Below are 16,652 nucleotides of genomic sequence, written 5' to 3'. Positions count from 1 at the left end.
AACACCTTGAAGCGCACCCGGAAGGCCACAGGTAGCCAGTGGGCCTGCGCAGGATAGGTGTCACTCGGGAGCCAGGGGCTCCTCTATCACCAGCAGCTGCATTCTGGACCAACTGCAGCCTCGGATGCCCTTCAAGGGAGCCCCATGTAGAGAGCATTGCAGTAGTCCAGGCGAGGCGTCACAAGGCGTGGTGACTGTGCACAAGGCATCCCGGTCTAGAAAGGCGCAACTGGCGCACCAGGCGAACCTGGTGGAAAGCTCTCCTGGAGGCGGCCGTCAAATGATCTTCAAAGACAGCCGTGCATCCAGGAGAACGCCCAAATTGCGCACCCTCTCCATCGGGGCCAATGACTCGCTCCCGACAGTCAGCCGCGGACTCAGCTGACTGTACCGGGATGCCGGCATCCACAGCCACTCTGTCTTGGAGGATTGAGCTTGAGCCTGTTTCTCCCCATCCAGACCCGTCGGCTTCCAAACACCGGGACAGCACTTGATAGCTTCATTGGGGTGGCCGGTGTGGAAATACAGCTGGGTGTCATCAGCGTACAGCTGGTACCTCACACGAAGCCACTGATGATCTCACCCAGCGGCTTCATATAGATGTTGAACAGAAGGCGAGAGAATCGCCCTGCGGCACCCCACAAGTGAGGCGCCTGGGGCCGACCTCTGCCCCCTGTCAACACCGTCTGCGACGGTCGGAGAGATAGGAGAACCACCGATAAGCGGTGCCTCCACTCCCAATCCCTCAACGGCGCAGCAGGATACCATGGTCGATGGTATCAAGCGCTGAGAGGTCTAATAGGACCAGGGCAGAGGAACAACCCCTATCCTGGCCCTCCAGAGATCATCCTGCGACCAAAGCCGTCTCAGTGCTGTAACCGGGCGGAAGCCGGACTGGAGCAGGTCCAGATAGACAGTTTCCTCCAGGTGCAGGGGAAACTGATATGCCACCATACTCTCTACAACCTTCGCGAGCGGGTTGGAGACGGACGATAATTACCTAAAACAGCGGGTCAGGAAGGCTTCTTGAGGAGGGCCTCACCACCGCCTCTTTCAAGGCGGCGGAAGACTCCCTCCAACAAGGAAGCACTCGTAAGCCCCTGGAGCCAGCCTCGTGTCACCTCCTGGTGGCCAGCACCAGCCAGGAGGCACGGGTCCAGTAAACACGTGGTGGCATTCAATCTACCCAGCAACCTGTCCATGTCCTCTCACAGGGTCAAACTCATCCCAAACAACATCACCAAGACCGCCCTCAGATACCCGGTCTGAATCGCCACAATTTTGGTCCAGACCGTCCCTAAGCTGAACGATTTTATCGTATAGATAACCGTTAAACTCCTCAACACGTCCCGCAGCATCCGCTCCCCTGGTGAAGGAGGCGGGTCACCCGAACAGGGCAGCTGGGCGGTTATCTGCCGGCCAATGAGGAGGAGGCGTGGGCGCCTCGCTTCCCTCAGTGCCACTAGGTAGGTCTAGTATAGGATCTAACTAGTGTCCGATCAACCTCTGAGCGGCTGGACCTCCAGGAACTCTCTAGGCGTCTTCTCCGGCGTTTCATCCCCTCAGCTCCTCGGAGAACCAAGGGCGGTTGGGATCTGCGCGGGTCAGAGGCCGCAAAGGCCTGACACGGTCTAAGGCCCCGGCAGCCCGTTCCCAGGCTGCAGCTAGTTCCTCTGCCGTGCCGTGAGCCAGACCCTCAGGAAGTGGCCCAAGCTCCGTCCGAAACCTCTCTGGGTCCATCAGGCGCCTGGGGCGGTACCATCGTAATGGTTCCGTCTCCCTGCGGTGTTGGGTAGCGGTCAGAAAGTCCAGGGGAAGGAGAGTGATCTGACCATGACAAAGGTTCAATGACTATTTCCTTTAAGTCCAGATCTCTCGACCACTGACCAGAGACAAAAATCAGGTCCAGTGTGCCTCCCCCGATGTGAGTGGGGCCATCCACTACTTGAGTCAGGTCCAAGGCCGTCATGGAGGCCAAGAACTCCCGAGCTACCGTCGATGACGAGCCGGCAGATGGCAAGTTAAAGTCCCCCATGACTAACAGTCTGGGGGTCTCCACTGCCACCCCGGCAAGCACCTCCAGGAGCTCGGGCAGGGCAGCTGTCACGCAGCAAGGAGCCAGGTACGCGACCAGCAAGCCCATCTGACATCTATGACCCCACCTCACAAAGAGGGATTCACACCCGGCGATCTGAGGTACAGTGGTCTCCCTCGGCTCTAGACTCTCTTTAATAGCAACCGCCACCCCTCCACCCCTACCCTGGGCCCTCGGCTGATGGAATGCACGGAAACCCGGTGGGCACATCTCGACCAGGGGCACACCCCCTTCAGTGCCCAACCAGGTCTCCGTAACGCCTATAATATCCGCGGCACCCCCCTGAATCAGATCATGTATTAGGGGGGCCTTATTGGCCACGGACCGTGCGTTGCATAACATCAGACGCAGGCCCAGGCTCTGAGGGTCTTGACCATCCGGGGAACGGGAGAAGTCAGGGGGACCGGGGCACGCGATCGCCTGTAAACATCGAACGCGTGACCCCCTATGTTGATACGATCCCCCCCTTCCGCCATATCTGCCCCTCCCACTTACCGTGCAAATAGACTCACCCTCACACAAAGGAACACACTCCCCCCCCATAACCTCCGAACCCATTTGATAGTCGCCACGAGCATGCGCTGGAACTGGTTTCCCTCCCGACGGGCTACCCCTCACCCACCCTAACCCTCCACCCCACCCAACACTACCTCCCTCCAACCCAGACCCGTCAGTTCCTACCCCCCGTTAAAATTCCCATTAAAATTCCTTTAAAACCCTATTAAAATAATTAATTAAAAATCCCTGAGTCTCCTATTTTGGCATGCCATCTCTCGGGGTTCCAAAACCCGTCCTCAAGATGGACCCTCGATAATGTGGAGGGCCAGACCCGCGAGAGAGGGGAATCTCGCAGGGCAAGAAGGTCAGCCGCTGTAAATGTCCGCATGATAAAAGTCCGGCAAACGGACCCATCCTGGACCTGTCAAGATGGAAGTTGGCGCACCAGGAGTTCCGAGTAGAAGACAGACGGGATATAGGTCTTGGGCGGTAGGTGAACAAACCGCCATGATTAAGTCAGAGCTCCAACCCTCTTCTCCAGTCCCGAGGGTGGTCTATGGGCACAAAGGGAGAGGATATAGTCCTACAATAGTCAAGCTAGGATTGTCCAGGACCATCCTCAATTCCCCCACTGGGGACCAAAGGTCTTCAAACGACCCCCTTGCAGCCAGCCCATGGGCATCCTCAAAGATGGTAAAAAAGGTGCCTACATGGCCCGTGATCGTCCTTCAAGTTGACAAAGAGGACGAAACACGCGCCTAGTGGGCCAAGCTGCTCCACCGACGAGGCATCTCTCCAAAAGTCCGGGGGCAAAGGACTCAAAAAGCCCCACTGACGGTCTATAGGCGTCCTCCAGGTGGTAGCGAGGCGTCCCTGGACCCGTGGACAGCCTTCAAGATGACAAAGAAGGCGACCATCGGGCCTCTTTGTGGCCGCTAAGCCTGGCCTCCAGCTGGAATAGGCCACTCACCCGCCAGGTTTGCTGGGTCATGCCACAATCGCCGAACCCAGTCAACCACCAACAGGCTAGGCCCTGGCCAAGCCGGTCCAGCCAGGCCGCCGCCACCGACACCGACACCGACTCTTCCGCTGCGGAAAGAGCCTCCAGGCCAGGCCGCCGACCACCGCCGCCGCCGCCGCCGCCACTGTTGGATAAGGGCCAGGCTGCTCCCACACGGCACCGCAGGCGAGGGGACAAAGGGAGAGGCTCTAGGCCCTCCCAAAGCAGGGCCAAGCCAGGCCGCCGACCACCGCCGCCGCCGCCGCCGCCGCTGGAAAAGCCCGGCCACTGCCGCCCAGCCAGGCCGCTGCCGCTGGAAAAGCCCGGCCACTGCCGCCCAGCCAGGCCGCTGCCGCCCGGCCTGGAGAGGGCGGACCGCTGCCGCTGGAAAAGCCCGGCCACTGCCGCCCAGCCAGGCCGCCGACCACCGCCGCCGCCGCCGCCGCCGCCGCCGCCGCCGCCGCCGCCGCCGTCCTCCTCCCAAGGGAACCCGGAGACGCCTACCAATTTGCCCAGCCTCTGACTCCCGAACTCTCACCTACCTGGGCGGGGGGTCCAAGCTGTCAAAAGGACCCCCCCCACCCGGTCTGGCCCGAAATAGGCCCGTCGCCGCATCAGCTGTTCAGCGGTGCGGCCGCCATCTTGGACATGCGCAGTAGTGACTATCACTACTATGAATGAATGAATAAGCAAGCAAGCAAGCATACTATGAATGAATGAATAAGCAAGCAAGCAAGAATTGTTCTGGAGTTGGACAGCCCCAGTATCTGTCTGTCTATGCAAGCAAGCAAGCAAGCATAAAAGAACCTTGGAGGGCATCTAATCCAACTTCCCTGCTTGAGCAGGGGATACCATTTCAGACAAATGGCTGTCCAGTTTCTTCTTAAAAGCCTCCCGTGATGGGGCACCCACAACTTCTGAAGGCAACCCATTGATTGATTGTTGATTGTTCTCACTGCTAGGAAATTTCTCTTTAGTTCCAGGTTGCTTCGCTCCTTGATTAGTTTCCATCCATTGTTTCTTGTCTTGCCTTCTGATGCTTTGGAAGATGGGTTGACCTCCTCTTCTTTGTGGTAGCCCCTTCGATACTAGAACATTGGTATCATGTTTCTTCCAGTCCTTTTCACCAGACTAGACATATCCAATTGCTGCAACTGTTCTTCATAAATTGAGCCTTCAGCCCCCTAATTATCCTTGTTGTTCTTCTCTGCACTCTTTCCAGTGTCCCAACATCTTTTTTATATTGTGGGGACCAAAACTGATGCAGTTTTCCAAGTGTGGTCTTACTCAGGCTTTGTAAAGTGGTACGAATACTTCACGTGGTCTTCATTCTATCCCTCTGTTAGCGCAACCTTGGATTGTATTGGCTTTTTTGACTGTCACCATACATTTTTGGCTCATATTTAAGTGATTGTCCACTTGGATTCTGTCTGTTTAATGAGCCGAACCCTAGAAGAACATTTTACAGAGAGAACCAGATGACCTTTTATCGGGGTGCTTTAAAGGAAGAGGCTCAGGCCTGGTCCATGGACATTACTTTCTTGAAAGTCACAGAATGGTCTGTAGATTGGGTGAAAGAATTTAGCTTCTGCTCTCGTTTAAAGTAATATTTCCAGAAGGCTATCCTCCATTCTCCTCTTGCCGAGGTTTCTTAAAAAAAATAAAAAATAAATCTACAAATGCAAGTAGTTTTTGAATGGCAAGAATATTTTTCAGAAACTTTTAATCCAATATCTGTTCTCCCACAGCTTGAAGCCCTTGCTCTAACTCCAAAGACAGGCCAGTGAGTCTCTTCTCTACAAAGAGGGGGGGAAAAATCTCACTAATTGGTATTTCTGAATTTTTGTTGTTTCAACATTTCTCATGAGACTGAGGAATTTGTTGGATTTTGCAATTTACAAGCCTGAGATTTTGGCTTTTATAAAAAAAAAAACCATCATTTTTTTTTCCTGGTAAAGTGGAAAACTTTGTTCCTTGCTGTAATGAAAAGCAAATTTTTGCAATGAGTCAATTTTGTGCCCTGAGCACTCACTACACAAATATGTTTGGGTGGCTATCAAGGGGATGGACTTGGTCACCCTTCCTTTGTCTCGTAGGACAAACACTTTTGCTGTGAAGGTTTTTGTTCTATAGTCCAAGTGAATATGGTCCTGCTTTATGGGAAAGTGGACTGTAGCCAACAAGCCCTGATGCCATTATGTGTTTATATAGTATAGGAAAAACAGGTGGTGGCCTCTTCCTCCTCTTCCCCTCCATCACACACTCCATCAATGGTCTCATCAATTTTTTCTCCTTCTCCTCTGTTGCTACAGCCTAAGACAGTGATGGTTAACCTTTTTGGTGCAGATTACCCAAAGCGCTTAAACACATGTGCGAATCCACATGTCCCAACCCCCAAAAATGCAATAAGAGCGCTCCCGCACATGTATACACATTCCCTGTGCATGTGACCCCCATGCATGCACTTTGGCCCCCGTTTTGGCTTCCAGGTTGGTGCAGGAGGCTTTTCAGGCCCAAAACAGGCCCGGGTGGGGGGGGTTGCGATCTCCACAGTTTCTCTCCACACACATACCCAGCGCATCCTAGCTTTCTCCTGTATTCCTGCCACGGAGAGGCACTTGCAGAGAGTGGAACCTGAAGAGGTCAGGGAAGGCCCCACCCACATGCATGCGCAACAGAGACCCGAAGACCAGTTGGCTGACAGGAGGCGCGTCCACATGCGCAGTGCAACTGGTCTGGGGTGACGGCTGCCGTGCCCGCACAGAGGGCTCTGTGTGCCATCTGTGGCATGCGTTCCATAGGTTCGCCATCACCGGGCCTAAAATAATGCCACATTTCAGCCTTGTCCCACTGTACTGTCTGTCTATCCTGCAAATTCTTGCCAAGCATTTGAAAATTGTTGAGGCAACTTTTTCTTTTGTTATAAAGAAAGGTGGGTGTGTTCTGCATCGTGAGTAAGAAAAGCCTACTTGCTCTATAAAAAAGTTATGATAAAACAGGTTATTTCTAATGAAGCAAATTAATACCTACTAAGCAATGGGGGTGGGTGGGGATGGGATAATGCAAAACTCATGGTCAAATGGAGCGGGGAAAAACAGCAATATCATGGTACAGGTAATCCTCGACATTCATTCAGGGACCATTCAAAATTAAAACAATAACTGAGAGAAGTGACTTATGACTTATGACCAGCTTTCAAACATACGACCATTGCAGCGTCCCCGTGATCATGTGATCAGAATTCAGGTGTTTGGCAACTGGCATGTATTTATGGCAGTTGCATTGACAGGGATCATGTGATCACCATTTGTAACCTTCCCATCCAGCTTCCAACACACGGTCAATGGGGGAAGCCAGATTAGTTACCGTGTGTCCCCAAAACTAGGACATGTCTGGATAATAAGCCCAATTGGGCTTTTGAGCGCATGCGCTAAAATAAGTTCCCTCCCCTGAAAATAAGCCCGCCCAAGTACTTAGATGCTTACGCAGCTGCTGCACAAACAACATAATGTGAGGAGGCAAGGCTGGAGAGAAGGGGAAGGAAGGGGGAACATGCCCCTGCCATCCCTGGTCCCGCAAAACCTAGCTCGCGTGCCCCTTCTCTTAGTGGTGAGCCGGATGCACTGCTGCCACTTGGGAGAAGAAGAGAGAGAGGAGGCGCTGCAAGAGAGCCCATTTCTGACGTTCTCCTCCTTCCGGGCAGCAGCAGCGCGTTCAGCTTCCCAAATCTGGCTTCCCGATCTCAGCTGGCAAGGGTGTGTGGCAGGTGGGGAGGGGTGGGGCGGCGGAGAAGCGAGACGGGACTCCCCTTGACATCCCCTCGCCCAGGTTGGCAAGAGCTGGAAGTCAGGTAAGACACAGCGGAGAAGACAGGAAGAGAGACAGACAGGATGAGAAGCAATAGGAGTGAATATCTGCCCATCCGCTTTTATTTGGTAATGGTGTGCTGACCATTGAGCCAGATCTCAACTCCACATCCTTTGGAGATTTGGGAGGCGACTATTTTCCCCCCTCACTTTTCTCTCCCCCTCCAACTTCATTCTTTAACCAGGAGGGCGTGGGATGAGGTGTTTCTTGCTTCATCTGTACAAGTGGCCTTAAAGCGCTGCCCACCCCCCTCAGCCCCGAACCCGGCAGCAGGGTGAAGCCTCCCCCCATCTCTTGGGTTCAGTTTGCACAGCCCGGACACTGAAGGCTGGACAACTGCACAATGCAGTGTTTCACTTAATAATCATGGCATAATGTCATAAAATGGGGCAAAAGTCACTAAACAACCACCTTGCTTAGCAACAGAAATTTTGGGCTCAATTGTTGTCATAGGTTGAGGATATGTACTCCGGGAGCGTATGCACCAAGACAAATTCCTTGTGTGTCCAATCACACTTGGCCAATAAAGAATTTCTTTTCTATTCTATTCTATTCTATTCTATTCTATTCTATTCTATTCTATTCTATTCTATTCTACTCTACTCTACTCTACTCTACTCTACTCTACTCTACTCTACTCTACTCTACTCTATTCTTCTTTCCTACTTGGAAGATCTTTCTCGCTTTGGTGCCTTCCAGCTGTGGTGCCTTCCAACTTCAAATTCTTAGCCAACTTGGCCATAGCTGGAGGTTACCAGCTTGGGAAAAGTTGTAAGTTGTTATAGTGCTAAAGTGATTGGATAAGGTGGATTCATGAAAACTTATTAGGCTGACTTTAGGCCAGCTGTTCTGTCTTCATCCAACTATCTCACAGGGTGTTCTTTTGATGAAAAACAAATTGGATGACGGAGTGTGACATCTGTGGTCTTCAGTTTCTGGAAGGAGAGAGACAAACCTAATAAATAATAATATCTAATAGGGCTGTGGATTCTGGATCTGGATTCCATAGGAAAAGGTTATTTGGAGGGTGCAACCACTCCTGTGGGCAACCTTCTAAAGCAGGGGTGTCAAACTCGATTTCATTAAGGGCCGTATCAGGGTTGTGTTTGAGCTCGGGGGACCAACTGGGAGTGGCCAGGTTAGACATGGCCAGCTTGATGTCCTGCAGCCCTCTTCCAGCGAAAACAGAGCTCAGAAAGGCCTCCCGGAGTCCATTTTAGCTGGCACAGGGCTGCAGGAGGCCATCACAGCTGAAAACGGAGCTCCTGAGCTCCGTTTTTGCTGGCAGAGGCACCACGGGCCAGTCCTTCGCTGTTTCCAGGGCGGCCCCATGGGCCACATCTAAGCATTCCGTGGGCTGATGCGGCCCACAGGCCTTGAGTTTGACATCGTGTTTTAAGATGTCTTTCCCTGGGCTTCCGGATCTCAAGAAAAGATATGTTGATTTACAGAATCGACACACAACTTTGCCCTCTTTAGATCTGAATTATTACACAATTCTGATACTTATCTCTATAGAAAACAGATCTGATCTCCCATGAGAAGCAAAAGTATAGGATTCCCTGTTCTAAGTCCCCTTTAAATAATTAGAAGCAACATAGGAAAGCATAGCGGCACTCCCACAACTTTTGAAGTTGCCTGGATGCCTACTTTTAATTACCCTGTGATTCAGTCTGCAGTTTTGTATTATGCTACAGTTAGTCCGATAGTTCTAAAATGGGCATAAGTGTGCATAACATTATATTCTAATGCAGAAAAAGTGATGTTCTTTCAGCCATAAAGAATAATTCATAGTAGGAAAAAAAATTCTTGGTTCTGATATTTTTATATCTAGCAAACAGAGATTGGCATGCACACACATCCCTCTGAAATATTTTAAAGGTGCCAGATGAAAAGTCGTTTGCAACTGGTCTAGGAAGGTTTTATTTCATTTACTGGAAAGCCACGGATAATCTGCAGAGACCCCAGCAAGCAGGGCTGTCTAACATAGAAGGTGTTTTTATTGTTGAAAGGGATTTTTGAATGACTCCATTTTGTCAAAAGCGCAGTCTCTTAGGAGGCCAGTATCCATCGCTTGTCTCTCAGTCTCTGATCAAAATAAAAGCCAACTCTTTTTATTTATTGGATGTGCTGCTGTCAGACAGAAGCCATACATGACAATTATGACAGCTGTGTCAAACAGGGCAGTTGCTGCCTCGGGAATTATGGTTTTATGCTGGCCTTTTGTGGTTTGGGTCACCATATTGTAGCAAAGGAATGAACAATTCCTTTCTGGCTGTCCGGAATAATTTACAAGGAGGCTCCTCTCAAGAAAGGGGTGGGCTCAAGAATTGGCCGTACCAGAAAGGGGACAAGGATTTGGGAGCAAAATAACATAGCTAAGAATACTTCCCAAAAAAAAAAAAAATTAGACTAGTTTCTGTGCCTCTCAGAAGCCTGAGTGAGAGAGGATGGTATGGAATGGGAAAGAAAAACAGAAAGAGGCCTTTTAATGGGTTCAAATTCCATCACTAGGTTTTGACAACTCTGATGGAGTTGCACAACATAGGCAGGCAGGGTGAGTCACGGTTAGGTAATGGGTTACACATAGGATACTACTTGAGTTTGGTGTAAACCTTGTATCCAATTATTAGAAGACTGCTGAATAGACTGTATTGATGTCTTGCATATTGCAGACATGACCTGGTATGCATCCGTGATCTATCACTGGAGGTTTTCAAAAACAGACTGAATAGCCATTTGACTTGCAGAGTATAAGATTCCTGCCTTGAGCAGCGGGTTAGACTAGAAGACCTCTGAGACTCCCTTCCAGCCCTATGATATTTTATGCCTTTACAGTATGTGTACTAGAAGATTTCTCATGTTGTACTGCCTCTCCTGGTTTAGAATGATTTCCCATCTGGTTTTTAAACTCATTTCAATATGGTTTTCACAAATCTGCTATCTCCCACATATAAATCCTGATTAATATGCTTCATGTTCTGTGGTTGAGGAATTTAGAAGTTATTACAAATATATTTGAATAATAGGTTGACCACAGAGCCAACTATCTAAACTCTTTAAGTTCTGATTCTTGCTTTAGAACAGGACTAGGCTACCTCCAAGTTGCACAGGGTCCCTAAATCTCATTTCTTTCGGCCAAATCCTGTTGGATTACAAATTGAATGAAGAGTATTGCTGTTTCCCCCACCCCCACATAAAACAAGTAAGAAAATGCATGAAATTTGGGATTAATTTTCTGAATACAACTTCATTAAATCTCCTCAACCTCATCCAAAATATTGCGAGCAAACCAGCTCTATCCACAGGTGTGAGATTATAAAATGATTATCTTGCCTCCTGCAGACTCAGTTTGGATGGAATTATATAGTAGGTAGCAACTGGAAGATCTAAATTAAATATATATGTAGTACATCACATCAAGGGACTAAGAATCACTATTGAACATAGGATAAATCACTAAATGGAATTGTGCACTGTAGTAAATTCAGTCTGTCATTTAAAATGTATTTTGACTTAGGGATCTTGTCAAATTGAAATGAAGAATCTGTGCAGAGGTGAACCCACATTTTGGAACTATTACCAATTCATGGTTTTGATTACAGCCTAAGACTAAAAGTTTCCAGCTCAGATGAAATATATGTCAGATATGAAGATAGAAATTATTCTAGACATTGAAACATATTCCTACAGCTTGATTGGCATTCTTTCATATAAGAGATCAGATGATTTTTCCAGCAAGAAGCAGAAAAACTATTTACTTAGTCTGCACTATTATTAATCTTCTCGTTCCCACCACCCATCTCCTTCCACTTATGACTGTATGACAGTAACTTTGTTGCTTGTATCCTTACGATTTATATTGATTTTGATTGTTTCCTGATTGTTTATTGTACCCTATGACTATCATTAAGTGTTGTACCTTATGATTCTTTATGAATGTGCACCAAGACAAATTCCTTGTGTGTGCAATCACACTTGGCCAATAAAAAATTCTATTCTAAAACTGTAGTATACTACTGAAAATGGCAAGGGATAGAAATTTAGTAAATATATACCAATATGTGTGTAATGAAAACCCATGTTATTTAATATTTTTTCACACTCTTCTTTGTTGGAAATATCATAAATATTTTATAAGTGTTGGTTTTTAAATAAATTTTATGCTTCATTATTTTAAAGGGCATTTAATGTAACCGAAACTTTAAAAAAAAAGAAACTCATTTGATTTCATCTAAAGCACTTCTTTCCTGTGTGTTTTAAATTACTAAATTTTAATCCCCCAATTGGTCATCAAGAGGCATTGCAGCAGGTGGCAGAAATAGGAATATCTTGCCTCATGCATGCATTCTTACAGATTTATTATTTTTACCAAATTAATTGTCTGTCTGGATGCTGAGGCTTCTTATAAGCATAAATCGTTTCCTGCCTCCCCAAAATAATTTTAAAATACGTAGAAATATTAGTCAGTGAAAGAGGAGACATCAAAGTCATTATAACAGATTGTTTCAACATGAAATATCCTCACAATGGCCATCCGACTTTAGCCTGCCAACAGAGTATTCTGTGAAGTAACCAGATGATGCCAGGAATGTAGCAAAAAGAAAACCCTGTTAAAAGAAAGAATTTTTAAAAAAAAACTGTTTTCAAGAGAGCCTAATTGAGGGCAGTAGTCTGTTCCATGGGAACAGAGCACCCTAAAAGGGCAACAGGGAGACTTGGCCTTGGAATGCCTCATTGGGAATGCAATCTTTTCATGGGTGTTTTATTCTGGAGAACACAAAACAGGTCTTGGGGAGCATGAGGAGGGGAGGGAAGATTGGGATGATTATTCAGTAGCTAAAAAAAACTAAAAAGGGAATACATTTAATGGGCTCAAAATGAAGCAGGAGTACAGGACAGGTTGAAAGGAGACGAGTGAGAGCTGTGTGATTGAATTGCGTAGTCTTCATCCACATCTTAACAATTTGAGCCCAGTCCACCTGGATAGTCTTTCTCATAATAGAATCTTCTGGTACACCTGGCTGTTTGAACATCTGTGTTACTGTGAAACAGATAAATATTTTTAATAGGGAGTTTGCAGGTTTTCACTCAATAGGTTTCTATATATTAAGAATTATACAAGGTAAGATAGAAGGTCCATACAGAGAGTGATAAGGACAACCAAGAAGATTATAGGAAGCTCGCTTCCCATTATTCAGGAAACTGCTTACAGGCGCTATGTGCTTAGAGCTCGAAGCATTGTTAGAGACCCCGCACACCCACTTTACAGACGGTTTCTGTTGCTCTCCTCTGGGAGGAGGTTTCGAAGTATCTATAGCAGGACTACCGGATTCTGTAATAGCTTTGTTCCCTATGCCATCCACCTGGTAAATTCGCAAGATTTAGTTTTTCTCGCCATGTACATGTATACATCCAAACTAGACTGTGTTGTTTATATAAAATGGAAAATCACAGGTAGTTCTTGACTTATAGCAGTGACTTCGTGACTGTTCAAAATTACAGTGGTACTGAAAAAAATAACACGACTGTTTTCACATTTATGACCATTGCAGCATCCCCATGGTCACGTGATCAAAATTCAGACATTTAGCAACCAGCTCATATTTATAATGGTGTAGTGTCCCAAGGTCACGTGATCACCTTTTGTAACTGTCTGATAAGCAAAGTCAATGGGGAAGCCAGATTCACTTAACAGCCGTGTCACTAACTTAACAACTGCAGTGATTCAGTTAACAACTATGGCAAGACGGGTCGTAAAATGGGGCAAAATTCAGTTTAAAAATGTCTCACTTAGCAATAGAAATTCTGGGCTCAATTGTGGTCATAAATATTTCAGCCAAATACTAACCATAGTTAGGAAAGGAGAATATGGCAGACAAATTTAAATGCTGAGCCACCTTACCCAGCTTGGAAACCCCAGTCTAAAGGATCCTGATTTAAAATGCTGTCTAAATAAGGCCATACTAATTCTGAGTGGAGAAACTTTGCATTTAATTAAATTAATACTCTAATCATCTGCAAAGTGTAAAGAGCATGGCAACCCAAAGTCAATTAAAAACATGTTCCATGTCGTGTTTTTGGAAAGGGTGTTTTGATGAAGACAATTATGATCAAATTACCTGAGCTAGAAGATGCAGAATTAAAACATTCAAACAGAATCTTCATTCAGGGCTGATTCCTGATATCAAAATACTCGCTCACTAATAATACTCCCTGGATACTTAACACTAATATGTTAGGCAGAAACCTCTTGTTAATTAGTTAGAACTTTCCATCCCAGTATCTGAGCTTGTTTCTGAGAAGAACGCTAACCAAATGTAATTGAGATTTCTATTCAAAGAGTTCTTCAGTATCTCTTTTTATATATAAATTTATTGAATATTTTAAAAACAAGAGTAAAAATGTGTGCAGACTAAAATAGAATAAGAAAAGAAAAAAGAAATAAAGGAGAAAGCTAAGGTGCAAAAAGAAAAAATAGAAGAAACATAGAAAAGAAAGAAAGAAAAGATACAATGAAGTGGCTTCCACCCTTCTTTACATCAGTTATAACTGTAAATTTAACCTTTCTCTAAACGACATGACTTCTCTTTCTATAATGTATCCTATCTAATTGTTAAAACCATAGATCATAAATTCATTTTTTTTAAATTTTACGCAAAAAGTCCATAAAGGATTTTGAGTTTTGAAACATCTGATGAAGGACCAAGACTTTTCAAAAATCTGTTTTCCCAAAGAACCATCCACAATCTGAATCTAATGTGTAATATCTCTTCATTCCTATGTCTGTTCATATTGCATAGATTCAAGTTGCATCATTTCCAAAAGGTTGGATTTCCAGATTTGTACATACCGTATATACTCGAATATAAGCCGATCCGAGTATAAGCCGAGGTCCCCAATTTTACCCCAAAAACTGGGGTAAACTGGGGACTCGAGTATAAGCCGAGGGTGGGAAATGAGGCACCTACCGGTTGGGGAAACCCTCCCTCCCTCAGCTGAGAAGGCTGGCAGCTCCCCCGCCCCGCCCTCTCACTGCACCGGCAGGGCTTCAGTCCGGTAAAATGTGAAAAAAAGAAAAAAAAACAACTCGAGTATAAGCCGTATATACTCGAGTATAAGCCGATCCGAGTATAAGCCGTATATACTCGAGTATAAGCCGAGGTCCCCAATTTTACCCCAAAAAACTGGGGTAAACTGGGGACTCGAGTATAAGCCGTATATACTCGAGTATATACGGTAGATTTTTTTCTCATCTTTCTTTTATCTCACCTTTCTTTGTATTTTTTTTTTCATTAGATGTGGAGCAAATGGCTATTGACTGGCTTACTGGCAACTTCTACTTTGTGGATGACATCGATGACCGGATATTTGTCTGCAACAAGAGTGGGGTCACCTGTGTTACGCTGCTTGACTCGGAACTCTACAATCCTAAAGGCATTGCACTGGATCCAACAATGGGGTGAGAATCCATATAAGTACCTTTAGATAAAAACTAAATTGGTTTCTTCCTTTGTCCCCCCACCCCCCAAGCCCACAGTTCCTGAATGCCTTTTAGTCTTTTTGTCAACGATATCAAACGCCAGTTTTAGTCCAAACGAAAACTTTTTGAATCCTGATTTACTTGTAGATGACAGGGCTGGCTGGGTGTGCCAACTGATATTTGGGTAGAGGAACAGGAAGTCAGTCTTCCCAGTGACTTCCCAGCACCAAGCTAGACTTGTAAGCTGAGCACATTAGGGGAGTCATAAGTCCCCCTTTTTTAAGTGCCGTTGTAACAGTTACTGAATAAACTATTGTAAATGGAGGACTACCTGTAGAAGGTTGTCACCTACAAGAAGTTCAGGATTTATTTTCACTTATTTTCAGAGTGCAGGATGAGAAGTAATGGGTTTCAATTACAGGGTAACAGATCTATATCTATATTGGAAAAGTTTGCTGACTGTAGGAACAGTTCGAATGAAGCCAAATTCCCAGACTGGTGGTGATCTCCTTCACTGGATATATTTAAGTATTTATACATGCATCTGTTTGGGATATTTTAATCTGTTTTTCTGAACTAAGCAGGAAGTTGAACTCAATGACATAAAAGGCCAGTGTCTATCCCTCTATGAGCTATGAGCTTTGGATGTATTTCATCTGTAGGGCCAAGGAGAAAAAAAATAGATGTATACTCAAGTTCTCTCCCTCCCACTTGCGTTTTTCTTGCCATTTTAAAGAAAATTGCTGAATTGATTTTAAGCAGCAATTGTTCCTGTTGATAAGCAGATAGCCACACAATGCTCTTCATTGGTTTGTGTGCAATTCAAATGGTTGTAATGTATTCTCAATGAAATTACAGAGATAATGCCGTGCTTTTCATTTGATGGGAATCTCTGCTTTTGCTGGAGACCCCTAGAGCTGAAATTGTTCTTGTCAGGCTCTTCCATTTTTTTTGCCTATATCAGATTAGATGGAAGTCGTAGTTTCTTAGTGGTGTTTTCTGCTCTCTGTTTCCTACGACATCTCATTTGTTTTGAATATTATTCTTTCTCGTTTCTTTATACTTGCTTCAATTTTCTTTCTTTCTCCTTTTTCATTCTCTCCTTTATTTGTTGCTGTTGGTGGTTTTGAAGGTCTTCCTCCAGACTTCCTGAATATGACAGTATATTTCCTCTGATTCTTCAAAACTTTGTTTAGGAAAGAGTATTACTGAATTTTATTGTCAAGTCTCCAATAAGGCTACTTATCTTATTTGAGAGTATTGCTTCTGCGATGTACTCAACAAGGGCAGATACTGCCCAGACTGTTTTTGCAGGACATAGATTTATTTTTGGCATCTAATAGGATATTTAATTAATCTTTGGTAGTGAAATGTCAGCTTGATCTTGAGACTGTACCTGTATCATTTGCTCTTTGCCTTGAAGTTTTGGTATCATATTGAAGAGAAGCTAGAGCAAAAGAAATGAAGCTTACTAGCATTAGTGTTGAAGCTATTACAATCTTTCACTTCTCACACTGAAATTGTGCCTTATAGCTCATCTTGCCCATATAAGGCAGATCAGTCGTATAACTAAGAACTCATCTTGGCTTATGACGTTGATAGCCCTAGCTCCAGATCACACCTCTGACCCAACTGCTGTGTTTGGACTACATGTCCAAGAGTCACCTTTGGAAGGAGAAAGATCAGGAACTGATTGTGTCTATATAAGC

At 45.7% G+C, this 16,652-nt stretch overlaps 1 protein-coding gene across 4 annotated transcripts in view; it reads left to right on the top strand.

The window, feature by feature from the left end:
• LRP1 (LDL receptor related protein 1) overlaps nt 1-16,652 on the top strand; it is a 385,724-nt gene that overhangs the window by 198,309 nt on the left and 170,763 nt on the right. For all 4 annotated transcript variants that reach the window (XM_058173442.1, XM_058173441.1, XM_058173440.1 and 1 more), the window contains one exon: nt 14,760-14,922. In XM_058173442.1, the coding sequence (XP_058029425.1) occupies nt 14,760-14,922 (163 nt within the window). The remainder of the gene's footprint in view (nt 1-14,759; nt 14,923-16,652) is intronic.

The sequence above is a fragment of the Ahaetulla prasina genome, chromosome 2, assembly GCF_028640845.1.
Source record: "Ahaetulla prasina isolate Xishuangbanna chromosome 2, ASM2864084v1, whole genome shotgun sequence".
Lineage (NCBI taxonomy): Eukaryota > Metazoa > Chordata > Lepidosauria > Squamata > Colubridae > Ahaetulla > Ahaetulla prasina.
This window is presented reverse-complemented; position numbering and strand designations above follow the sequence as displayed.